At 34.5% G+C, this 27,548-nt stretch overlaps 1 protein-coding gene and 1 long non-coding RNA gene across 2 annotated transcripts; one reads left to right on the top strand and one right to left on the bottom strand.

Annotated features, from left to right (window-relative positions):
- The first annotated feature begins 443 nt into the window (after positions 1-443).
- Positions 444-21,758, top strand: armh3 (armadillo like helical domain containing 3). Its single transcript, XM_082137826.1, has 26 exons — positions 444-558; positions 1,030-1,145; positions 2,077-2,133; positions 2,233-2,379; positions 4,991-5,098; positions 5,181-5,273; positions 6,465-6,539; positions 6,620-6,706; positions 6,795-6,851; positions 6,934-6,977; positions 7,248-7,308; positions 7,479-7,525; positions 8,885-8,960; positions 9,089-9,182; positions 11,585-11,686; positions 12,258-12,316; positions 12,415-12,480; positions 12,846-12,915; positions 13,017-13,077; positions 13,460-13,548; positions 14,271-14,353; positions 14,470-14,596; positions 14,688-14,763; positions 16,178-16,256; positions 19,362-19,478; positions 20,092-21,758. The coding sequence occupies exons 2-26, from the start codon at positions 1,044-1,046 to the stop codon at positions 20,182-20,184; spliced, it is 2,070 nt and encodes a 689-aa protein (XP_081993952.1). The 5' UTR covers positions 444-558; positions 1,030-1,043; the 3' UTR covers positions 20,185-21,758.
- On the bottom strand, positions 20,883-23,309 carry LOC309475257. The gene is made up of 2 exons (XR_014197585.1): positions 23,062-23,309; positions 20,883-22,222 (listed from the first exon to the last, which is right to left on the bottom strand). It is a non-coding gene; the product is annotated as an uncharacterized lncRNA (long non-coding RNA).
- Between the last annotated feature and the right edge of the window lie 4,239 nt (positions 23,310-27,548).

The following is a 27,548-nucleotide window of genomic DNA, read 5'->3' as shown; positions in this document are numbered from 1 at the left end:
TTGTGTTGCGAAGATGAACGAAAGTATGACGGGGTTGGAACGGCATGAGGGAGCGTAATTAATGACAGAATTTTAATTTTTGGGTGAACTATCCCTTTAAATATCTCTATAAATCCATAAAAGATTGTTGATGTCGTTTCATAAAAATGATTTGGGGTTTTGTTTCCTCATAATTCCTCATTCCTTATTTGATTGATTTGGGTATTTATTAATTTTCATCAAATGTACTTATGTTTTAAAACGTTACAACATCGTTGTCACTTACATGTCGAAGTCTGTCTGAACTGTCGACTGAAAGAGCCGTTAACATGACTAGCAGATTACACGATACCTATAATTGACCTTTATCTTTAACAATAATAATCAATTGACTCATTTAATTTGAATTATAATGTATATATTACAAGTACAACGCGTCTATTTATCATATCAGTAAGCGAGCCCCGGACGTGACGTAAACACATGGGCGGGGTTTCGGCTCCCACCGGAAGTCAGCCGAGCGAAATCACTGGTTAGCTTCAAGAGTGATGGGACAGCTACAGTAATTCATTTACTCGGGTATGAACATTTTATTGAATTTAGTCATTTAAACTAATATATTCCAATTAAAACCCCCACCTAAAATTAACCGCTGGAATGTTATTTATTTATTGTGTTATTGACACATGCTAAGGGAGTCAAGCAGTTTAGCTTTGATTCGTAGCATGATCATCCCATATGGAGACTATAGTGAATTATCATTTAATAATATTCATCTTGAATAATTGCATGCCTCTTAGTGTCTGCAAGTGATAGTATTTGATCTGCCAAACGTGTCCCTTTAATCAGTATAATGCCTGGAAGCTACATGCTAAAGCTAAACTGTCAAAATATGCATGTAAACAAACTGACAGCATCAAAACATCATGAGTTATTTATGAACCTCGACCTCGTGTTTCAGGGGAACAAACTTCAAGGGAAGATATGTGTTATCTTTGATATTTGTTATGGCAGCTTGATAGTCATATTAATGTGCATGTGTTTGTGTAGTTGCAGGTGTAAGTATGGCTCAGACTGAGAAGAAAACAGGACTTCTGAGGAGAACCTCCTCTTCTAAGAAGCCGCTGAAGGAGAAAGTGGTGCTCATGTATGAGGAGATATTTGCGGTGAGCCTTCATTTGAATCTTCCGAATTATGTTTTTAATAAAAAAATAAAATAAAATAAAAAAGTCTGTCTATGAAGGGAAGATGAAAGTCTTGGCAATAATCAAGAGTTATATTATGATCTTAAGTACTATGATCATTTACAAGTATCATAAAAATCTATCAAATTAAATCTAATATTTAATCTATAACATAAATAACTGTTTCTAAGAATGCTGTTTTTATGTTTTTAATATAATATATAATTAGTCTGTTTATGAAGGGAAGAGAAAAGTCTTACCAAGAATCAGTAATTATATTATTATCTTAAAAAAAGAATTATAATTAATCCTGTACAATAAAATTATTGTTGATTTATAAATTTTTCTTAACACAGTGTTTTTTGTAAGAATGCTGTTTTTAATATTATCAATAACATAAAAGTTTGTTTATGAAAGGAAGATGAAAGTCTTAACATTAATCAAGAATTATATTATTATCTTAAATACTATGATTATTTATCCTTATCATTTTCTGAACACAAGAAAGCTTTTATATATATATATATATATATATATGTATTTAATGAAATCTGAAATTAATCAAATTAAAAAGAGTGTCTATGAACGGAAGACGGACAAATCTATCAAATAAATAATCGTATAGATTAAATCTGTGAAATACAATAACTTTTTCTAAGAAAACTTTTGATATATTTATAATAAAATCTGTAATTAATAGAAATAGAAATAAATTATACAATAAATTATAAAAAAAAGAGACGTTTTATTTTATTTTCAGTGCTTGCGTTTGCATTTGCATTTCAAATCCTTTAAACAGTGTGAAATTATAACAAATGATCAATGTGTTAATCCTCATTTCAAACTCTGCTTTCATTTCTTACCAAATGTAATATTGTAGATTGTAAACACAGTTTTTGCTCTTTCCCATCAGAAAGAAGACCCTACCAAGAACAACCCTCGTTTCTGGGATGAGCTCTTTCTGATGAAGGTCACTGGTCACATAGACGTGTTTGCTCTAGACTGATGTAGAACACCGTTCTGTGAATAAGTGGACGATACAGGTGATGTGTGTATCTGCTTTGTCCAGGTGAATCTGGAGTATCTGGAAGGGAAGTTGGAGTCTCTGGATGGGGATGAAGTCATGAAAGTCAAAGACAACATCAACAGTTTGTTCCATCACTGTGTTCAAGCCCTGAGCGAAGAGCACCAGATCAAAGTAGTCAATGCACTCCAGGTAAGAACAGTGCTCATTAATGAAGGAGTTCAATCATTCATCACCCATATATATATATACAGTACAGGCCAAAAGTTTGGACACATTACTATTTTTAATGTTTTTGAAAGAAGTTTCTTCTGCTCATCAAGCCTGCATTTATTTGATCAAAAATACAGAAAAACCATGTAATATTGTGATGTATTATTACAATTTAAAATAATTGGTTTTCAATTTATTATACTTTAAATTATCATTTATTTCTGTGATGCAAAGCTGAATTTTCAGGATCATTACTCCAGTCTATCACATGATCCTTTAGAAATCATTCTAATATTCTGATTCATTATCAAAGTTGGAAACAGTTCTGCTGATTAATATTTTTTCATAACCTGTGATACTTTTTTAGGAGACTTTGATAAAAAAAAAAATAAAAAAAAGCAAATGTTTTAAAAATAGAAATCTTTTGTAACAACAATATCCACTACTGGTCAGTCATTTGGGGTCAGTAAATTTTTTTTCTTTCTTTTTTTTGAAATAAATCAATACTTTTATTCAGCAAGGACGTGTTAAATTGATAAAAAGTGATAGTAAAGAAGATTTATATTATTAGAATTTTTTTTTTTTTTTTTTATAAATGCAGTTCTTTTTAACCTTTTATTCATCAAATATATTAGGCAGCAGAACTGTGTCCAACACTCATAATGAATCAGAATATTAGAATGATTTCTAAAGGATCATGTGATAGACTGGAGTAATGATGCTGAAAATTCAGCTTTGCATCACAGAAATAAATGATAATTTAAAGTATAATAAATTGAAAACCAATTATTTTAAATTGTAATAATATATCACAATATTAAAAAAAAAATCTGTATTTTTGATCAAATAAATGCAGGCTTGATGAGCAGAAGAAACTTCTTTCAAAAACATTAAAAATAGTAATGTGTCCAAACTTTTGGCCTGTACTGTATATATATATATATATATATATATATAAATACATACAGCTCTGGTAGACCACTGCAAAATGATCAGTTTCTCTGGTTTTACTGTTTATAGGTATGTGTCTGGGTAAAATTAACATTTTTGTTTTATTCTATAAACTACTGACAACATTTCTCAAAATTCCAAATAAAAATATTGTCATTTAGAGCATTTATTTGCAGAATAATGCAGTGTTGTCAGACCTCGAATAATGGAAAGAAAATAAGTTCATATTCATTTTTAAACAACACAATACTAATGTTTTAACGTAGGAAGAGTTCAGAAATCAATATTTGGTGGAATAACCCTGATTTTCAATCACAGATTTCATGCTTTTTAATGTTTTCGGCTTTGTTTGATGGCTTGTGACCATCCATAAAATTAATATGAACTTAATTTCTTTCCATTATTTGAGGTTATTATTCGTTTTCTGCAAATAAATGCCTCTAAATGACAATATTTTTATTTGGAATTTGGGAGAAATGTTGTCAGTAGTTTATAGAATAAAACAAAATTAAAAATTTTACCCAAACACATACCTATAAATATTAAAACCAGAGAAACTGATAATTTTGCAGTGGTCTCTTAATTTTTTCCAGAGCTATATATATCATTAAGAAAATGAGGCGTATTTTGGGGATCATTGAAATATTTTGTATATAATATTATTTTCATGTCACTTGATTTTAATTTAAATTTTTTCCAATACACTGTATTTTAAAAATGCCATTCTCATTACAAACATAATGATATATTATTTAAATGGTATTTATACATTATTGTAGTGTTTGTTGTATTGATTTTACTTTGTTCATTGTGTGACAGAATAGGAGGATTTTTATTTATAGTATTGAGAATTTAATACCGAATAAGGATCACCATTGAGAATAATAGGAATAACTAACAAACAAACTCGAAAGATAAACATCTATACACATCATTTTGCATTTATGATAATGATAATTAAGTGTGCTTAATTATCATAAAAGTATTAATCGTGCTAAAAATACACTACCGTTCAAATGTTTGGGGTCAGTAAGATTTCTATTTTCCTGAAAGAAATGAATACTTTTGCTCATCAAGGATGCATTAAATGGATCAAAAGTGACAGTAAAGACATCTATAATGTTGCATACAATTTCTATTTCAAAGAAATGCTATTGATCAAATCATCCTAAAATCTGAAGCTTTTTCAACATTGATAATAATAGTAATAAATGTTTCTTGATCATCATATTAGAGTGATTTCTGAAGGATCATGTGACACTGAAGACTGGAGTAATGATGCTGAAAATTCAGCTTTGATCACAGGAATAAATTACACTTTACTGTATATTCAAATGGTAATAACTTTTCACAATATTACTGTTTTTACTGTATTTTTATTAAATAAATGCAGCCTTGGTGAACATAAGAGACTTCTTTCAAAACAGGACAAAATATACATTTCTCTTTAGATTTTTAGGTTTAAACGTTGACCTGTTGGAAACATAAAACTGTGTAGTTGTGAAATCAGCTTTTGTGTTTGGAGACACACCTTGCATTCGTTTACTTACTGAACACATCATCGAGACACAATGTAACAGTTGCTTTTAACCTAAAGATCTGAATGAAAACGACTACAAATTTGTCTCCGCTTCTTCAGACCCTCTGTGCGCTCTTTAGAGGAGTTCACCAAAAGAACAAATCAGCCACAGGCTTCGACATCATCAACATGCTGATGGGCTTTGACAAAGCAGAGCTCAGGATGAAGGTCAGTGGTTTGTCCCACGTACACGTGATCTGCGGCTTTGAGTTGGATGCCAGTTTAAGTTGTGATGTGATTGTCCACACAGGAGCTAATGGAGAGCCTGGACAGTCTGCTGTGTGGCGACGGGTCAGAGAGTCTGAAGAGTTTGTGTCTAAAACTGCTGCTGTGTCTGGTCACTGTAAGATCCACACATTCATGCTCGCTTTCGTTCTTTCACTTACAGAAAATCATGTATACGCACACCTCAGCTGGGAAAAGCAAGCAAAAACGGTCCTTTTACAATGGAAGTCAATGGGGGAAAGGCATTGGACCAAAAATAAGTGTTAAAATACACAACGTTTCAAAAGTATAGCAAAAATTATATATGCTCATTGTTCACATGAGACTAGTGTGATATAATATCCTTTTCTCGGCTTTGAACCCCTCTGCTATACTTTCCCCAAAGGCTTTCAGTTGTAAGTGCATTACTGTAAACTGTGCGTTTTTATCATCATTAGGCGCGTTTCCATTACAGATTTGCGCAAAACTATTGCGATTTTTATTTATTTTTTCTAAATGCCGACAAAAAACTATTTCGAAATGACGCCGTTTCCATTAACCGAAGTTATGCGACTAAAACTTAATTTTTTCCTCTCGCGATAAGTTAAATCTTTCCAAAAACCATGGTGATGGACGTTGGTAGGTTTATGTACTGTATCCCAGCCACTGCACTGGCCATTATTATTAATGGAAGGAGACGTATGTGTGTTTTCCAAGCATTAATGGTGAGGAACGACCCTTATTATACCTGTGAGCGGCACATATGAGGTGTTTCTGGGTGTTTCTCCCTCATTTCTGCTCCGAGGTCTTGATTGTGGCATTTATTTGAGGTTTAGAATCCATTATTCCTGCAATTCTTTTGTCTTTTATGAATTTAATAAAGAACTCTGTCTCGTATTCTGTCCAAACACACCGCGTCGTCTACGTCAGCTGACCTGCAAATGCGCAAAAACTGTTTCCATTGGAGTTTTGCGAAATATTTCTTTTTCGACTTGCCTGAAAAACCTCCTCATGCGAGCGTAATTTTTTGCGATAAATGCGAGTTTTTGCGAAATTGACGTGTTTCAATCGGGCGTATTTTCAATGCGCAATTTCAATTTGCGCAATTTGAAGGGTAATGGAAACGCGGCTAGTGACTCTAACTCTCATTAGATCATTAGTAGACTTAGGTTAGGGTTCGGGTTAGTAGAATAAGTTACTTATAGTCAGTAGAATGTCTAAAGTGAACAATCGAAATGTGTTACCAATGTAACTAAGTAATGTAATTAGTTAAATTTTAGAAGTATCTTCCCCCAACATTAGTTATAATGTGTTTTTTTTTGTCTTTTAGGTCACAGATAATATTAGCCAGAACACCATACTGGAGTATGTGATGATCAACAGTATATTTGAGGCCATTCTGCAGGTAAATCTGCAATTGCTTTGAGTAATTTCTCAGTATTAATAGTGCACCGTTTTCCATCTCATCCGCCTCTTTGTGTCCAGATTCTGTCTGACGTTTCCAGTCGATCTCAGCATGGCTACGATGCAGTGGTGCTTCTAGCTCTACTGGTCAACTACAGGAAGTATGAGGTAAATACTGAAGTGTTTTAACACTAAATATCTGAAGCACTGATTGTAATATTTCTGTGAGACTCATTGTTTCCTCTGTTATATATAGTCTGTGAATCCGTACATCGTCAAACTGTCAATAGTGGATGACGAGCCGACCCTTGATGTGAGTGATCAGGGAGATTCTTTCAATTCAAGATGGTTATCGAGTCTTTGCAATGTAGAGATCTAATGTAATCTTTTCACAGGGCATGGGAATGGTCATCCACCACGCACTTACAGACTACAATAGGTAACATCACTGTGAAAAATTATATTATCAATAAGTTTGTTTTTTTACGTTGCTTTAACACATCAAAATAAGTTCACTTTTTTATGTTATACAAGATACAAGTCAGTTTAATGTAATTTAAGTTGAAATGGCTTAAACATCCAAGTTGATTGTACTCAATTTAAGGCAGCAACTGTTTTTTACAGTAAGAAACATGCAATGCAATCTGTTATTTTGTTTTTAGGAAACATTTATATGAACGATTTCATGTATTCTATCCAATATCCACAGGCAGTATAAAGACAAAGAAGAAGAAAACCAGGGAGGGTTTTTCTCTACACTAACCAGCATGGTATAAACCTTTTCTGTAATTTACTCATGTCTTTCCAAACCCGTTTGACTTTGTTTTTGGGGGAACACTAAAGGAGATATTTTGCAGAATGTTCTTGCTGCTATTTTTTTCCATTCAATGAAAGTGACTTTGCAACTACAGTTTTATTCTAACACTTCTTTGGTCTACAGGTGGGCAGTATGTTCATCGCTGACGCAGACGAGAAGCTGTCAGTGCAGTAAGTAAACACTAAAACACCTTTAAAAATGTAGTTTAGTAGTACTTTTTAAAGGGATGGTTCAGAGTAATTTCAACCTAGGGCCCTTTGCACCATGACCTCGAGCCAAACACCCCTCAGAAGCTTTTTTCCTTTGGTCGAACATTATTAAAGTTAGAGCTTATTTAGAGATATCAGCCGGATGGCTTAGTGCAGGCGCTAATGGATCCAAGGCTGTATCTCGTAAATTACCCCACTAATAATGCCCAGAATGATACCAATCTTCTACAGTAGTGCAAATAGGTTCTGTACTCGTAAAACGAGGCATTGGAAAGTTTGTAAGTACATCAGGAGTTTATTTAAATAACACTTGCCTGATGGCTAATGCTACCGCTAACCCGGACGTCGACGTCACTTCAGTGAGTTGGGAAAAGCACGTAAAAGCCCTGGCAGTTTTTTCGGTATATCCAAAAAAATATATAATTTTTTCAGAAGTGTTGACAACTTAGTGTTCACTAATAATTGTTATAAACTGGTACTACCAACAAAATATTAGTGCATTCCTGGAACTGGGCGTCGTTACAATACATCCTTACATCGCTTTCTGCCAGGACTTTTACGTGCTTTTCTCAACTCACAGAAGTGACGTCGGTGTCCGGGTTAGCGGTAGCATGAGCCGTCAGGCAAGTGTTATTTAAATAAACTCCTGATGTACTTACAAACTTTCCAATGCCTCGTTTTATGAGTACAGAACCTATTTGTACTACTGTAGAAGTTTGGTACCATTCTAGGCATTATTAGTGCGGTCATTTACGAGATACAGCCTTGGATCCATTAGCGCCTGCACTAAACCAATCCGGCTGATATCTCTAAATAAGCTCTAACTTTAATAATGTTCGACCAAAGGAAAAAAGGCTTCTGAGGGGTGTTTGGCTCGAGGTCATGGTGCAAAGGACCCTAGGTTGAAATGACTCCGAACCATCCCTTTAAATGGTGATCACAAAGAAAATAGTACCTAAATTGCAATTATTTTACATATACACCCCCATTCAAAAGGTTGGCGTCAGTAGGATTTTTGTAATGGGACGTAACACACACAGTTTCTGCCAATCTCATGTTAATCTTCAGTACCTATAGAGTAGTATTGCATCCTTCGTATCTCCAAAGAGTCTTTATTTTTTTGGCCATGTTTAGCATGAGAATCCAACTCTTTTAACAGTGTAAATAAGTCGGAATGCATGAAATGGCATTAGACATCCCCTTTAATGTGTTTGAAAGAATCTCTTATGCACAGCAAGGCTGCAGTTATGATGAAAAATCTTTCCCTTCTTGTATTACATCAAATGCTCCACGTGTCCTGATGACTTTATTGTCCTTTAGGACTAACGAAGCCATCCTGCTGGCTCTGTATGAGGCCGTACATCTCAACAGAAACTTCATCACTGTTCTCGCACAGGTCAGCACTACTCAGTGACAGTGTAATGTTCATTACTGTCTTTAATGCATTGGCGTTATTTTACACTTGCATGTATATATTAATAGGCCTATGCTATACATTAAGAGGTTGTGGTTTATTTTCCACAGAGTCATCCAGAGATTGACATGTCAGCAACCCCCGCTGCTCCGGTCCCAGCCTCTCCCACAACCCCACTGGGCACGACACCGCCCTCTCTGGACAGTGAGTTCTGGGAGATCTCATTTACTCACACTCATGTTAAAACCAAATGACCTTCTTTTCTTCTGCAGGACTCGAGAGTAGAAGTCATGATGCACCATATTTGAATTGAACATGAACACAAATTAGATTTAAGATTTACTCTTCTCTGATTGGTCAGACGGCCCAGTCTGTTGTGAGTGGTCTACTCTGCTCTGATTGGTCAGATGGCCCAGTCTGTTGTGATTGGTCTACTCTGCTCTGATTGGTCAGATGGCTCAGTCTGTTGTGAGTGGTCTACTCTGCTCTGATTGGTCAGATGACCCAGTCTGTTGTGAGTGGTCTACTCTGCTCTGATTGGTCAGATGATCCAGTCTGTTGTGATTGGTCTACTCTGCTCTGATTGGTCAGATGACCCATTCTGTTGTGATTGGTCTACTCTGCTCTGATTGGTCAGATGACCCAGTCTGTTGTGATTGGTCTACTCTGCTCTGATTGGTCAGATGATCCAGTCTGTTGTTATTGGTCTACTCTGCTCTGATTGGTCAGATGATCCAGTCTGTTGTTATTGGTCTACTCTGCTCTGATTGGTCAGATGATCCAGTCTGTTGTTATTGGTCTACTCTGCTCTGATTGGTCAGATGACCCAGTCTGTTGTGATTGGTCTACTCTGCTCTGATTGGTCAGATGACCCAGTCTGTTGTGATTGGTCTACTCTGCTCTGATTGGTCAGATGATCCAGTCTGTTGTTATTGGTCTACTCTGCTCTGATTGGTCAGATGATCCAGTCTGTTGTTATTGGTCTACTCTGCTCTGATTGGTCAGATGATCCAGTCTGTTGTGAGTGGTCTACTCTGCTCTGATTGGTCAGATGGCTCAATCTATTGTGACTGGTTGCAAATCTGTTACAAAGCTACGCCGGTTAATGCAGGAAGTAAGACTGGAATTTTCTGACCACTTGTTTCAGGCAGTTCAGAATCGGTTCTTTGTTTTCGGAGACAATAGACCTTAGTCAGGGTAGTGCCATATTTAATTTTGTTCAGTCGATTGTAGTTTTAACAACGTACCCATTGTTCAGCTGATGAAACGTCTTCAGAAGACAAAAACTTCACAAAACAGTTTTAAAAAGTTGTGAGTTGTGAAAATGACATAATCTAGGACCTTTATACATCTATCCCTCGTTTTAATCTGTGTTAACTTCAATATGGCGTCTGACCTGACTAAGGTCTTCATTTATCTGCACTTTTGATCTTTGAAACTTTTACAGACCTTTACATTCACAAACAGTTTCATTTCACACTACATGAAAAGTCATATCCGAAAAAGCATGCATTGCTTCATATTACTTTCAGTGGCTGTTATATAATAAAACAAACCACTATTAAATGGTCATAGCAGTAACCAGTAGGAAGGTTTGTTTGAATAATAAAATGCTTTGAGCTTTTTAAATAAATGTTGACCCTATGAATGGTGCCTTCAGTCTGTGTTATATAGCAGAGCAGTGCCACACTTCCTTAAACTAACGTCACGCTTACATTTGCCTCTAAATCACGTGTCACTTATGCTGCTTTTCGCAATGCATCCTTTTGAAAACATGATTTCCATTAGCTGTATGAAATATTAAATCCACTCAGATCTGGCAGACTGAAAATCCCATGGTGCATGTGGCGTGTTCTCATGCTCGAATGGGCCAACAGAGCTCAATTATCTATAATCATGATGGCACTGATTACTTGGTTGGTCCAAAAAATGCACTATATAATTACCTTATCTTAGTTAAGGACCATTCACACCAAGGACAATAACAAGAGCATTTAAAGTGTCAGATGACAAAACTGCAGCGCACACTTATAATAAACAGATTGTTGTACACTGGTGTCTGCGCTGCTATTGTTATTAATATCATTACTATTGTAATAGTTAGGGTTCTTCTTATTGTTGTTATTGTTCCGCTCTGAAAGTCTATGGCCGCCCATGGAACCGTATGGTAAAAAGTTATGAAATTTGGAACAATGATAGAGGAGAGTCAGAACATTGACCACAGCAGTTTTGGAGTCTCTAACTCAATTTCTCTAGCGCCACCAACTGGTCAAAAGTGATATGCAGTTTATTCATATTGCATGTGATTTGTATTTGTGAAAAAAAAAAAATTCAGCCATTTTGACTAAAATAATCTAAAAACGTCTTTAATTATTGTTACAGTGTTTTTCTGAATCTCCCAGCCAGGCTTGCATGTCCCTTTTGTGCTTGTTCCCAATAATATCTGCTCGCAGATGTATTTTTTGTTGTTATCGGTATAGTCTTACTACATACTCTAAAATGTTGACTTTCTAATTAACACTTTTAGTGTGTAGTAGAAATACACAAATTGGGGCGAATGATAATTCTCAGAAATGATTCACCATTCTTTCATTCTCTCTTGGCAGTGATGAATAATCCTGAGCTTCCTCTGGACCCGAACTTGCAGACAAGTAATCTTCTTATAACGTTCCTGAAATATTCCTCCATCATAATGCAGGACACCAAAGGCAAGATATCACTTTCCCTGTACTCAACGTTTTCCCAAAAGCCTAGTGAGCTTCCTTGCTGCCCACTGCGTCCGAACTCAGTTGAAACTGGTAGACTCGGCTAACTATTGATTTCAATGGAGTTTGTTGTTAGCATGTTGCTAAGCTAATGACATGATACTCTTATAAGCATAAAAACAAAAATTACACACACTTTTTGATAAAATAGTAAATTTTTTATTGGTATTTGATTAATTAAATGTATTACCTTATATTTATCATCAGCATTTTTCCTGCTGCTTCCACCATTTTTGATTTTGGAGCTTGTTGCTTGCAATGCATTATGGGATTGCATTCTTTGCAAAGGATACATGTAGTCTTGCATTTAGCCGAAAGAAGGTGTCAGAGAAGGCAACATAACTCTACCTACTATCTACTTTTTTGGAACGGCTTCTGAGTTAACGCACTTAATGCCTAAAAGTGCTGCCTACGTAGGGAGCTCACTAGATTTTGGAACGGAGCCATTTATTTATCTTATTTTTAGACCATGATTGTGCACAGCTTACAATAGTTTCTCTCTGTATATTCTCAGATGAACACAGACTCAACAGTGCCCGACTGTGCCTCATCATTCTGACCTGTATAGCTGAGGTATGTTTCATTATAATTTTTGTGTTTGTGTGTGTGTGTGTGTGTGTGTGAACGATTCTCTCCTTTGACCACTTGTCCTCTCGCTGTCTGTTTAATAGGACCAGTATGCCGATGCCTTTCTCCATGATGATAACATGAACTTCAGGGTCAACTTGCACAGAATGGTAAGAGTCTCATTTCCCAGGTCTGTAAATGGCAGAATCCAAATGGAGATGATGTTTCTGGCATACAAAACAGCCAACCTCCTGACCCCATGTTACATCCAATCCATTATTAAATGGTGCGTCCCGACTCCCAGCCTCACTGCTGCGGTAAATCCCATTTAAAAAGCTCCCGTCTCTCCATGTGAAAACAGCCCACCTGTGCAGTCTAACTCCTATACTTTTGACTGAAATCAATCTTGTCCAAGTCAAAAATGTAAAAATAAATAACTAAATGAAGGCCATACACTGAAAGTCAATGCTGTTTGGACTGGTTGAAGTCATATCTTAAATATACCGGTCTCTTACTGACATCACATGTGTTTCAGCCCATGAGACACCGGAAGAAAGCCGCGGATAAGAACGTGCCCTCCCGACCTTTAGTGTGTGCGGTTCTGGGTGAGTCGAGTGTTCAGAACCAGGGATTTCTTTTGTGAATGATTTTATGATTATATGTGTAATTTTGTGAATGTTTATATGAGTATTCCTTGTCTTTGCAGATCTGATGGTCGAGTTCATTGTTACTCATATGATGAAGGAATTTCCTATGGATCTCTATGTGTGAGTTTCTTTTCAATATGAATGTGTGTGCGTTTCTACGGGAGTGAGAGCTGGAGAAAGAGAGCATAGATAAAGAAACGTAATTTTGTGGGTAAAACATGGAATTTTTTAGTTATTATTATTTTTCTTTGTGGGTTTTGGTTCATTATCTGTCGTAGGCTGTAAAGACCTTTGAAATAACTTTGAAATTGCATTTGGCGATATGGACCCGCCTGGAATTACGTTAGCCGTGCGTTTACTGGATAATAATTGCACTCCTTAAAGCGTTTGTCAGCCAGTCATAATCAAGCATTGGGCAGCCCTGTAGGATAAGCCGTTTTAAATACTGCAGTGCTTGGATACATGTGGATATGGTGAGAATTAATTGTTTTATTTATTTCAGGCGCTGTATTCAAATAATTCACAAACTGATCTGCTACCAGAAGAAGTGCAGAGTTAGACTGCACTACACATGGAGAGACTTCTGGTCAGGTACGAGCGTTACAATGTGAACAAAAGGCAGAAGTGTTGAAATTATTATTATTTTATTTTTTTCTGTTCGTTATTTTTTGTTTAGCTTTTTCTTCTTTTATTTATATGTTATGCCTTTTCTTTGCTTTTGTTTTATTTACATTTTTAGTTCTTTTTTACATTGTTTTATTTTTTTGTTTTTTCATTTCATTATTTGTTTTGTGTTTCGCTTCTGTTTTAGTTTTTTTTAAATGTTTTTTATTGTGTTCATTTATTTATTTATTTTTTGCTTTGTTTCGTTTTTGTTTTTTAGTGTTTTTTTCTGTTCATTTATTTATTTATTTTTTGTTTTGCGTTTTGTTTTTTACAGTGTTTTTATTGTTTTTTTGCGTTAATTTATTTATTTTTTGTTTTGTTTTGTTTTTGATTGTGTTTTTTTGTTCATTTATTTATTTATTTTTTGCTTTGTGTTTCGTTTTTGTTTTTTACAGTGTTTTTTATTGTTGTTTTTCGTGTGTTAATTAATTAATAAATTTTTTGCTTTGTGCAAGTGTTTATTTCTACATTGTTTTCATTTATAATAAGAATAATAAAGGTAAAACTCTTTGAATATTTCTCTGCAACCCCTTATAATGAATCTGTTAACGATCATCTAAATCTGCGCTGGCAGTCTGTGTGGGGGTCACAGGTCAAAATAGTCATCGAACAGCTTCAGATGGCTCTGTTGATTTGTGTTTTTCCAGCTCTCATTAATCTCCTGAAGTTCCTGCTGTCTAATGAGACCATCCTTCTGGCGAAGCACAATATCTTCCAGCTGGCTCTTCAGGTAAACCACACTCACTGTGAGCGGTACAGATACACTTGGGGTTCACATTTCACCCTCTAGGAACCTTTACGTTTTCTCACCTTTCCCTGACGTCCTCGTTCTTTCTTCTTTTGTAGGTGGTGAACCTCTTTAATATGTTCATCACATATGGAGACACGTTTCTGCCCACCCCCAGCAGTTACGACGAGCTCTATTACGAGATTATACGCATGCATCAGGTGTTCGATAACCTCTACTGCATGGGTAAGTCACCACTTCAGTCCTGCTGTGTGTGTACATGCTCATTTTTACCCATAATCCCTAAAGCACTAACCTGATCTTCATGACACCTCAGTGCTGAGAGTCTCCACCAACGCTGGCCAGTGGAAGGAGCCCGCTAGTAAAGTTACGCACGCTCTTGTCAACGTCAGGTAAAACCCTTACATTAACATCTTTTGAAATGGACAGGTTTATTGAAACTATCATACTTGATACATCAGGTGTTTATGGCTCATATAGTATGATATAGTGAGAATTTGTAGCTCGTACTTGAGGAGAAAAACACATCAGCTTTATTCAGAGGCCCAAACTGAGCACAAATATGCAATTTGGTGCTTATCCTGATATTTATATGGCCAAAACAATATGATGAAATTGTAAAATTACCCCTGAAAGATCTTTTAAAGTCATTATTGTGTTAGATGAGAAAAGCATTGAATAGAAAAAATAGCTTTAGAAAGAAATATTTTTTATTTGATATTTGATCAATATCTCATTTGCGCTCGTGCAGATATTCAGGGAGAAACCGGCACACTTGCTTATGTGATATTGCTAAACTGAGATGAACAAATAAATATTCCTCAAAAGCCACATTTTGACATAAGTTTTCTAACAAATAATGTACGGTTAATTGTGTGACGCAAAGTTGCTTCAGCCCAGTAAGTGAAATATTAATAATAATAACATAATGAAAGTTATCCTCACGTTTACTTTATAAAAATCAGTAAAGCTTTCACCTCAAAAGGACACGTGAACCACCTGGACGTTTGTACAGTTATACTAAAAGGCCTTTTACTCGCTAAAAAGTATAAACTACCAATCAGACGACAGATTGTGTTGATCATTTAGAGGCCATAGAAGCTGCATATCAAATATGATACAGTAGGCTGTATAGGGTTCATTTTAAATAATTTTCATAATAAATATTGAGATGATTTATTTCACTATATCATAGTTTTAAAAAAATAGAATACTTTATGTAATTAGCAAAAATATTATAATTTTTTTTGTACATTGAAGGACTTTCTATAAAAGCCATAAATATGACTATAAAAGAAAAAATGTAGGATAAAGATATGATTGAATATTTAGTCTACTTATATAATATATGTTAATTTGCATACCAGTTACATGTATGTTATAAAGATGCTGGATGATATCATGGACCGCTTTAGTTTAAGCCTATGACTAACATTCAGAGCTTTGGTATTGTGTGCGGTTTTGTATTATTTGGTTTGGTTTGGGGCGTAGTGAATAAATTATTGATTTTAGAGTCTGAGGTAATGTGGAAGCGTTCTATGGGCTTGCAGAGACGTCACCGTGTGTTTGTGCCGCACAAAAGAAGTCGACCGTTGTTGTGTTTTTAAAGCATACATAATGCAAAGCATTACAGCAGAATATCTGAAAGAACCACTCCTTTGAACTTCCATATAACGCTGCCTTTTATTCTCACGCAGGCATGTGATAGGACAAGCTAGTGTGGTGTATTTCAGTGCGGGTCACATACTCTCAAGTATTTGAAATATGTCTCATTTTGCCTGTTTTTCTTTGTTTTTGTACTTTCAGAGCAATTATTAACCATTTCAATCCTAAGATTGAGTCGTACGCTGCTGTGAACCACATCTCGCAGCTCTCTGAAGATCAGGTAACTGGATACGTTCACATCTCAGATCGACGCTCATATAACAATTCGGTGTCTTATAAAGATCAAATAAAGAAATACATTCATGAAATCAGACTTTAATGGGTTTCTGCAAAGAAAATGAACTTTTAGCCTAGTAATTATTATAATTATATGGTTATTATAATTGATTATAATGTTGAAATCTATAAATACACTACTGTTTGAAAGTTTGCAGTCAATAGGATTAAAAAAAAATATATATATATATATATATATATACAGTACAGGCCAAAAGTTTGCACACATTACTATTTTTAATGTTTTTGAAAGAAGTTTCTTCTGCTCATCAAGCCTGCATTTATTTGATCAAAAATACAGAAAAAAAAAAGTAATATTGTGATATATTATTACAATTTAAAATAATTGGTTTTCAATTTATTATACTTTAAATTATCATTTATTTCTGTGATGCAAAGCTGCATTTTCAGGATCATTACTCCAGTCTATCACATGATCCTTTAGAAATCATTCTAATATGATGATTCATTATCAAAGTTGGAAACAGTTCTGCTGCTTAATATTTTTTCATAACCTGTGATACTTTTTTAGGATACTTTGATGAATATAAAAAAAAAAAAAAAAAAAAAGCAGCAAATGTTTTAAAAACAGAAATCTTTTGTAACAACAATATCCACGACTGGTCAGTCATTTGGGGGCAGTCTTTTTTTTTCTTTCTTTTTTTGAAATAAATCAATACTTTTATTCAGCAAGGACGTGTTAAATTGATAAAAAGTGATTGTAAAGAAGATTTATATTATTAGAAAATATTTTTTTTTATTTTGAATAAATGCAGTTCTTTTTAACCTTTTATTCATCAAATATATTAGGCAGCAGAACTGTGTCCAACACTCATAATAAATCAGAATATTAGAGTGATTTCTGAAGGATCACGTGACACTGAAGACTGGAGTAATGATGCTGAAAATTCAGATTTGATCACAGGAATAAATGACATTTTACAACATATTCACATAGAAAACAATTATTACTGTTTTTTTGTATTTTTAATCAAATAAATGCAGCATTGATGAGCATAAGAGACTTCTTTTAAAAAGAGAAAAATAGTGAAATAAATATATTACAATAAATTAAAATAATAATAGATTGTTGACTAGTAATGTAATAATAGATAGTGGACCGAAATTTCCCCGTTACGATCTGGAACACCAATTGTCAAGTTTATAATGTAATTTCTACCACATTTTTAGATTTTCATTAAATTTGTGCTGGAAATGACGGCGTTGGAAATGACGTTGTAAAAATGTTTAGATCAAAAGGACTATAACTAGCTTTTTATGTATCTAAAATACATCCACACTTTATTTCTGTACCTTTGTACCGTGGCACGGCATCTAGTCATCCTGTGAAATGAGGGAATTGGTGTGGAATCTGAATAGGCAAAAACTCTATATGTGTCTGGATGAACACCCTCTTATAGAAGAGCTGTTCATCAGGGCCGTCACAGGTGTTTGTGGCCACAGGTGTGGCTTAATTACCCTTTGATCTGTTGGGTAATGATGCCATGTGCTGGAAGTGAGGTCAGTTTTACAGATGGTAATGCCAGCTGTCAGTCGCAATCCCAAAATCTCTTCTCTTTTATCTCGCTGTGCCAGATGCTTCCACACGACCTCTATCTACCCTCTCTGGCTCGCTTCGTTTAGTTGAAGTGCATGGGTGTGTGTCTTTCCATCAGCCTGTCCCAGTCAAATTCCAGACCGATCCACTTTAAAATCACTCTTCACAATGTGACTTCAAACGGCCTGTAGTTTGGGAAAGCTAGAGTATCTTGCCACAATTACCACAGAAAACTGCTTTGATTTGTCTCTCATTGTGACTAAGACAGTTGTTGGACATGGTGCCATTTGCAAAGGGTCTTGGAGCATCTAAACCCCTCTGAATAGAATGAGAAATTCAATAAAAATATATAATTTGGGGTTCTCTTTTTAAATATCTACCAAAATAATCTTCCAAAAATGTAGCAGAACCTACCAAAATATTTATTTATTTTTTCTTCAAGATAAAATGTCAGAAAATATTAAGTATTATTTCAAAAAAAGATAATTACAGTTGTAATAATGTTTATTCAAATGTATTGTATTTAAATACAGGAATAAAATAACATAACATAATGTAACATTTGCTTTATGTAAAAACATTAAAATAATTTCAAAAGTAAAATTCAACATTTTGAGACTCAAACTAAAATATGCTTACTTGTAGCTGGTCAAATACAGGACAAAACAACAAGAAAAAACTTTATCTAGGGCTGTTTGTCTGCATTAAAGCTCTAATTCATAATGAATTATACAACCACAAAAGCTTTAATGCAGAGTTAAGGAGCTTTAGATACAGTTTTTTGTGTTGTTTTGTCCTGTATTTGACCAGCTACAACTACAAGTAAGCAAATATCTTGTGTTACATTTTATAAGATGAATGCAAAGTTTGCAAATTGAGTTCTTGCTTGGTCAGCTGATATTTAGAGAACAGTGCGACGGAAAGCGCGTGCCATTTGTGGTGGTTCGTGTCTGTATCAGAAGTCATGTGATCATTCCAGTGTCTTTTTAGACATTAACCACATGTCTTTTGACCATTGTTAGAACATAGATAATATTACATAGTCTTCCAAGTGGATTTGTGTTGATGCATTTTTTATTTATTTTTTGGTAACACTTTACAATAAGGTTCATTAGTTCATGTATTGACTAGCATGAACTAACCATTAACAATATAATTTTTCTTACTGTTTTTGTTATTATTTGTTAATGTTAGTTAAAAATACAGTCGTTCATTGTTAGTTCACAGTGCATTAACTAATGTTATCAAGATTTGAAAAAAGTATTAGAAAATGTTGAAATTAACATTAACAAATATTAATAAATGCTGTATAAGTGCAGTTCATTATTAGTTCATGCTAACTATTAATGTTTAACATAATAATTAATGTTATTGTAAAGTGTTACCGTCTTTTTACATTCTGAGGGGACAGTCGAGATTGTGGTAACCGATGCTGTGCATAGAGATGAAGTTGGGTTAAACCTGTAATTTTTGTCGTTCTCTGCTCTGAAGGTGCTGGAGGTGGTACGGTCAAACTACGACACACTAACCTTGAAGCTGCAGGACGGTCTGGATCAGTTCGAGCGTTATTCAGAGCAGCCTAGAGAAGCGGGCTTTTTCAAGGAGCTGGTAAGCTTTTGAGTCGCTTGGCAAGCTACTTCCTTCCTTTGGTTATGTTAACTTGTCTGGTACAGTATACAACACCGTACAGTCACAGAATAGGAGAGACTAATACACTATTCTTTCCGTCATCTCCGATGAAATCAGCTGTTTTCTCTACATTAGGGCTGTTAAAGACGGACTGTTCGAATATATTCGCTTACTGGGTCCTTGGATGATCTGATCGAAAACATAACATTCGATCTCTTGTCCAAAAACCTGGTTATTTTCGCTGATTTAATGTATTGATTGAAATTATTAATCAGTTTATTTATTTATGAAATAGTGATGTTAATCGAATTATAAATGTCAATTCATGATATGTAAATATATCACATTCAACTGTGTACATTGTGTCAAGTTATCAATGCTGGAATTGTAAAGCCGAACATTTTGGTGTCAATCCAACCTACTTTTCCTACTGAACTGAGCCCACTTTGCCCTTAGGAACACATTGTTGCGTAAAATTTTAATGTAAAGTGAATATATGACCACGCACACACCTGCCTCAACGCTTTTCTTTTCATGGTGGCAGGATATCAATTTGTTTTGATGCACAGATGCTGTTTTTCTCTTCTTCTAGGTGCGCTCCATCAGTCTGAACGTGAGGAAGAACGTGTCTCTAAGCACCATGAGTCAGGATCTTCTTCTGAAGGAATTCTCCTCTATATCCTGAATCAACAGCACTTTTGACCTGTGTTTAGGACCTTCATACTGACATTTCTATCACCCATCACATCTGAGGCTTCTCAATGACAGAACTGGATTTGATCCCCAGACTGTATTATTGATGCTGTGTGTGTTTGGTCGCACTCAGAACAGACTTGTATTGGCTCAACAAAGCAATCAGCCCATCTTTGCACAATGTGTGGTATTTTCTTTTCTTTTCTTTTCTTTTTTTTTCTCCTTATATTGGTGGTCTGGTGTTTTTTCAGTTGATTAAACTGCATATTCTTCATTGCCTTAGTATAAAACCGATCAAACCATTGTGCTCACACAGACTTGCCACTTATTTTAGTCATTTTCTATATACCGCTTTTGTGTCCAGTCGAGTGAATGCACACAAAATAACCTTGCATGAACCTGAAAAAATGTCTGGGTCATCATTGATATATTTAAAGGAAAGAAAATTATAATTTGCGTTAATAAAATGCCATTACGATTTTTATTAAGATTTGCACTCATTTTCATGACAATTAAACAAATTTTCTCAAAATTCTCAGTACCGTAATGCAAAAGAATATAATTCTCATTACAGTAATGCAAAAAGAAAATAATTCCCATTACCGTAATGCAAAAAGACAATAATTCCCATTACCGTAATGCAAAAAGAAAAGAATTGACATTACTGTACAGCAAAAAGAAAATAATTCCCATTACCGTAATGCAAAAAGAAAATAATTCGCATTACCGTAATGCAAAAAGAAAATAATTCCCATTACCGTAATGCAAAAAGAAAATAATTCCCATTACCGTAATGCAAAAAGACAATAATTCCCATTACCGTAATGCAAAAAGAAAAGAATTGACATTACCGTACACACAAAAAAAGAATTCACATTACCGTAATGCAAAAAGAAAAGAATTCACATTGCACTAATGCAAAAAATATATATAATTAATTAAAACTAATTTAAAACATCATAAATACAGTATAACTCATACTACTATAATGCATACTTGCAATTTAAATATAAAAAAAATGATGTTATGGTAATGAGAATTTGGGTGTCATAAAATTGACACAATGCAAGAAAATCTTAATGTTCCTAAAACATGTTTCATTTTCATGACATTTAAGCACCTTTCCTATAACCTTTATATATTATTATAATGTGACAATATTATTCTCATCGTACCATAATAAAGTAATGGTAATTATCCTGCCCTTTTTTAATTTAAAAACACATACTCCCATAATGCAAACTTAAAATTTGTACTTTATAATTTAAATCATATTTATCTTTATTATGGTAATGAGACTCATTTACTTGTCATATTGAAAAAAATCAAATGGGCATTTTTTTAAGCAAAATATAATTTTCTTATTCTTTTTAAAATGTGAGTCGTGACCGTTTTAATGAGATCCACCCTTGAGTATGAATGCATTAATTTTTTAAAAGACTGACATTCTCTTAATTTTCTTCTCTCAGTATTCCCCAGTATTGCAAGAAGTTTCAGTGCGCCATCATGAAAACATATGAAGTTGCAGTTTAAAAACAGCTGTATATTGAGTTATATTGTAACACTATATGTAACAGCAAAAAAAGAAACAAATGTATTAATTTCACACACTGGAAAGAACATTTCTGGAAAGGTAGTTTGTATGAGACCAGTTCTAGAGAACCCGCTGTCAGTGTCGCTTTGGATTTAGAACATTCTAGAATCCAAACCAGTTCTACTATAAATAAGTCAGAATTTAAATCAAACCATGGAGGATAGCAACATAAAACAGACACGTTTCAAAGAAATTCTTTGTAAATTCTTCCTGGGCTTGGTTTCTAAATGAGTTCCTTTGCATTAGTATTATTTATGGGTGTTTGTTTCCTAATTAAATCTCATTTTGTACAACATACACAATGATGGCCAGTGTCTTGGTTTGAGTTTCGGTGAGCACATTGTAGTCTTCTAATAAATAATGAAAAATTAATAAAAAACTTTTTATTCATTGTCTATATTTTACCTCTAAAAGAAACAGTTAATAAGTTAAACTCCTTTCCATTAAAGGGATAGTTCACTTTGAAATTCATTTTTGGTATGTTTTAGCTTACCTCAAGGGCATCCAAGATGTAGGTGTCTTTTTTTCCGCGGTAGTTTCAATTTTGATATTTTTAGGTCAAACCGTTCTTGTCTGTCAGTCATATAATGCAGGTCTATGGTCACGGTCTCAAAACACAAGCACAGAGTCCAAATTAAAACAATTCCCCGTCGTCCAAATTAAACAATTCCCCATCGTAAGTACACATTGATGGCCTGAGACACGAAACGAGCGGTTTGTGTGAGAAAACGAACAGTATTTATATAGTTTTTAGCTCTTATACGCAGCCATGTCCAAGTGATCTGAGGGCGCTCGCGCATCCTGGTGTGTGACGTGTACGCAGACTGGTGCATAGATATATATACACTAGATGTCGCTTTGTCTACGGCAGTTCATTGGAACGAATGTCTTTAAGGCGACATCTAGTGTATATATCTATGCACCAGTCTGCGTACACGTCAGATCAGATCACTCGGACATGTCTGCGTATAAGAGGTAAAAACGATATAAATACTGTTCGTTTTCTCACACAAACCGCTCGTTTCGTGTCTCAGGCCATCAATGTGTACTTACGATGGGGAATTGTTTAATTTGGACGACGGGGAATTGTTTTAATTTGGACTCTGTGCTTGTGTTTTGAGACCGTGACCATAGACCTGCATTATATGACTGACAGACAAGAACGGTTTGACCTAAAAATATCAAAATTGAAACTACCGCGGAAAAAAAGACACCTACATCTTGGATGCCCTTGAGGTAAGCTAAAACATACCAAAAATGAATTTCAAAGTGAACTATCCCTTTAAGGATTTATTCCCCGTAACTGCTGAGTTGGAGACATTTGTGTGTGGCAGTGAGATAAAAGAGCTTTTACTTTTTCCTTCAAAGGGCATATGCTATAAAAAGATAACATTATCTGCTTAAATGTAAGTTATGGTGACATTTGAATACATCATGCATTAGCTGGATGCAATTTGGCTTCCAATTAGGTTCACTTTAGTTAAAAATAATTTGTTAAAGAGGTGGTTGATTATAATTTCACTTTTCTAACTTTAGTGTAATGTTGATGTTTGACAATGCTCAAAGTTCAAAGCAAAGGGAGATATTTTATTTTAAAGAAATTGCTTTTTAAGGACTACAACAAACGGCTGGTAGAGACTACACCACATTCCTCCCGGGTTAGTGACATCACCAACCCTAAAATTTACATAAACCCCGCCCCCGGGAACGTGATTTATTGATTATCAAGACAGAATATGCTAATCGATGACTAGAAGATAACTACACATCAGCTACATAAATTTAAACAAACAAAAAAGTTTTTGACATTTTCAGGACACAAGCTGTTGTAGCTCCGCCCCCTGTGCCGGGAGCAGCAGCTCATTTGCATTTAAAGGGACAGACACAAAACCTGTGCATTTTTGCTCACCCTTAAAAAGTGACAACTTTAACATGCTATATAAAAATGTCTGTGGAGTATTTTGAGCTAAAATTTCACATACACACTCTGGGGACATCAGAGACTTATTTTACATCTTGTGAAAAGAGCATTATACCACCCCTTTAAATAATCAAGCAATTTTATATAATTAAACTTTTAGGCTATATCACTTTTACATACATTTTTATATACAGTAGAGGTAGTGCAACGTCCGCACATGTGGCTGATTCATAACTTGTCCTCAGAAGGTGTGCGCACATTCTCTGTTGTTTTGCGGGTGAAATCCAGCCCTTTAGGAGTCCGTGCGATCGGGAGTTTCGCACAATGGCGGAAAAGTTACTCATGCAGATTTCACTCGTATTCTCCGAAGTCCCTTTAAAACCAAGCAACGCAATATTGGTCAAAAGTATGGAAGTTTAAAAAGTAAAATAAAATAAAAAGATGACATTTTGGGGTGAACTATTCTTTTAAAAACAATAACATTTGTATAGAGTTACCTAATTTATGTAATAGTGCTTTAACGAAGACTTGTTTTTTTTGTTTTTTTATGGGGAAAAATGAATGAAAAAATACTTGATAAATACTGAAAAATTGGGCCGGCACTAAAGGTGTGTTGAAAAAATAAGGGTCCATTTTCTGTTCACTATAGCAAAGAGGTGATGAAGCAAGACACGTCCAGAACAAGCAGCTTTTTGTTGTTGGTCATCGCAAGCAAATTTGCGGTCATGAGAGAAATCATTGTGGAAAACATTTTTCCTTTATGTGAAACTCCCAATTGTGTGGAATCTTGACTGAATTTTCACCTGCAAAAGTTTGCTAAACAATGGTAAATTTGACTGCATGCACTCTAAGGAAATCACCATTTTCACTCGCAAAAATTCAAACAATGAATTTTCGACATAACTGTAATTGTATTGAAATTACTGGATCGCTCGCGAGACATTTTCCAAACAACAGTAAATGCGACCACAACTTTAGTGCAACATGTTATCTATCGAACACACACACACAAAAAAACAAGAGACTAAATTTTGACGAACCAATGAACATTGATCACAGACTGATCTCTCGTTACCTCATCTGAGGAGATGGATGGGTGGATGGTTCAGTTTCTCCCAAGAGTCCCGTGTTTGGACGGATTTCCTGAAAAGCTGCTTATAGAGACCGTATCCATTAGCTTCACTAAGGCTGAATTGCATAAAATCAATGTTGATTTTCTTTCTTTGGGCTTATCTTGCCCAACCATATTTCCACTCTTCAATCTCTTTATTTTCTGTCTCTATCTTCATTCTTGCCTTTTGTTTAACTTACTCTTTCTTAAACTTTTTAACTTCCTATTCAGCTATTTATTTTGCAACTGTTTTCTTGAAAGCACATGAATCATGTGAGATATAAACTGGGAAAAATTGCTGTAAAATGTACAGTAACTTACTGGCAATTTTGGGCAAGTCTGTAAATTAACAAGAGTACTGTAAATCATCAACTACAAGTATACTGTAAAAACACAGCACACCTGTAAATGACCCAGATAATCAGAGACTCTACAGAGATGAGATCAGGTCACTACTTATTTATGACATGCTGTATTAAATAATGAAGACATCATCAATACATGGCCAACTTCACCAAATCACATCGCCATAGCAAATTTTTCCACACAATTACAGCAAACAGAGAAAAACTAAAGGGTCAACAGCCAAACTAAAGCAAACACCGATCAGCATAATGGCGACTACAAACTAAAACAACCCCTGTTAATTCTCAATAAGAACTTCTGTAGATGTATGACAGACATAAAGTCAAACTGGTTAGTAATAAGTGAAGCTGCATGTTGATGTTGAGATGTTTAATCCTCCTCTGCTGAGATCTAGAGAAGTTTATTGTCTTTTATCTTCAGGTGATTTCATCTAAGGCTGAAGTCAGTGGTTTACTGTCAAATCTAATGGTCTTATTCACTAAACGAAAAAAGAAAGAAAAATCTGTGAATTAATTTCTGTGAACTTAATGATTGATCATGAGAGTAAATGTTGAACTGAAGTGATATATGGAGATATGTTAGTGTTTAATGGTCTGTTGGGATTTAAAGGGTGAAGAATATAACCTGTGCTTCAGTCCAGGATGAGCGGAGAAACACTGATGTTATGACCAATTTAAGAATATCAGTTTCCTCAAATTAAATGAGTTAACACAGGTTTTAGTGCATGGTATTATGATTACAGTAACATACTGTAAAGTAGATGACAGTAAAGATCTGTAAATTCACAGCTGATCTTGTTTTGCTGTTTTTATGATTGCAGTTGATGATTTACGGCACTCTTGTTAATTTACGAGTTTGCTGGAAACCAAAATTGCGACAAGTAAGTTACAGTAAATTTTTTACAGTTGAAAAAACAAATGGCCAACACATAAACAATATATTGTTGAGGGATATTTGCTGATTTCTATAATGCCACCGACACATTTTAACGTTAAGTCCATCAATTATATAAAGCATTATATCTAAAATAACTCTATCCCATCATCTAACTAAGATCACATTGTTGCAGTTCTTAAAAAGCTTTTTATTACAACATGTAGGGCCTACAAAGTGCATACTTTGTGCGCATCAGAGGAGCATTGACTCAGTATTTTATTATTAGAGCATCTGAAATGCTCGTGATCAAGAATCTGTGCTGTCAGCCCACGTCCTTTTCTTTGCTCTCATGTTTTCAGACTTTAAATGGATAAATATAAACCTAATATTATATCAGAAGATGTGCTTACGGATTCATAATCATCCTAACAGTTATATATCCTAACAGCATTATGTCATTAATTTAGCTTTCGGGAGAAGATAAGAGAAATCTTTTTTTGGAGAAGTACGGTTTAAAAATAGTTCAAGACAAAAAAAACATCATCCTTGCACTACAGGCTCTGGTCTATGAAATATTAAATATGTGCAAAATTTTTAACCACAAAAAATGATTTATTCATATTATTTAGACATTTGGAAGACTCGTTTGAGAAGAAAAGGTATTTAGAAGATTCATGCGTTCCCATCTATGAAAGCATCAGTTTGGCTAATTTATGCTTTTGACACAAACTACTTTTCATTTGGATTGTGCCAAAAATATACAGTGGAATGCTGATTTCAGAAACTGCTGATTTGGAACCCCTAAAGTCACTTTTGATATGAAATGCTCAAACAATGATTTTGGAAAAAACATTTAGAATGCAGTAAAAATGTTGCAAAATTTGGAGCCTTTTGATTTGGACTGTATAAAACAAAATTATGATTCAGAATGTGCACAAAAATGCTTTTGATTTTGGAATGTGTACTAAATTATTATTTACAAAATGCCAAAAAAATGCTTTTGATTTGGAATGTGTACTAAATTATTATTTGCAAAATGCCAAAAAAAAATCTTTTGATTTGGAAAATGTTACTCCAGAATGCAACATATTTGATTCTGAATGCACACCAATTCTTTGATTTGGAGAAAAAAGATTTGGAATGAGTAAGTATTATTTGGAAAAAGCCAAATAGGCTTATGATTTTTAATGTGTAAAAAATGCTTTTGATTCAGAATGTGCACAAAATTATTATGTGGAAAACAAACAAACATGCCTTTGATTCAGAATGTGTACAAATGCTTTTTGATTCAGAATCTGTAAAAACCTATTTTATTCATAATGTATAAAAATGCTTTGGATTTGGAATGTGTGCTAAATTATTATTTGGAAAATGCCACACACCACACATCTGTCATTCCAGAATGCAACATATTTGATTCTGAATTCACAAAAAAAATTTTTTTTTTCAGAACTAGAAAGCATTATTTGTGGAATGCAAAAAGAAGTT

The sequence above is a fragment of the Leuciscus leuciscus genome (assembly GCF_965113295.1).
Source record: "Leuciscus leuciscus genome assembly, chromosome: 15".
NCBI lineage: Eukaryota > Metazoa > Chordata > Actinopteri > Cypriniformes > Leuciscidae > Leuciscus > Leuciscus leuciscus.
This window is presented reverse-complemented; position numbering and strand designations above follow the sequence as displayed.

What these genes read in the sequence shown, in the direction of transcription:
- armh3 (XM_082137826.1), top strand. Translation starts at nt 1,044, where the DNA reads ATGGCTCAGACTGAGAAGAAAACAGGACTTCTGAGGAGAACCTCCTCT. An exon ending in ATGACGAGCCGACCCTTGAT is followed by an intron (nt 6,852 to 6,933) that starts GTGAGTGATCAG and finishes ATCTTTTCACAG; the next exon opens with GGCATGGGAATGGTCATCCA. An exon ending in TCTTCCAGCTGGCTCTTCAG is followed by an intron (nt 14,354 to 14,469) that starts GTAAACCACACT and finishes CTTCTTTTGTAG; the next exon opens with GTGGTGAACCTCTTTAATAT.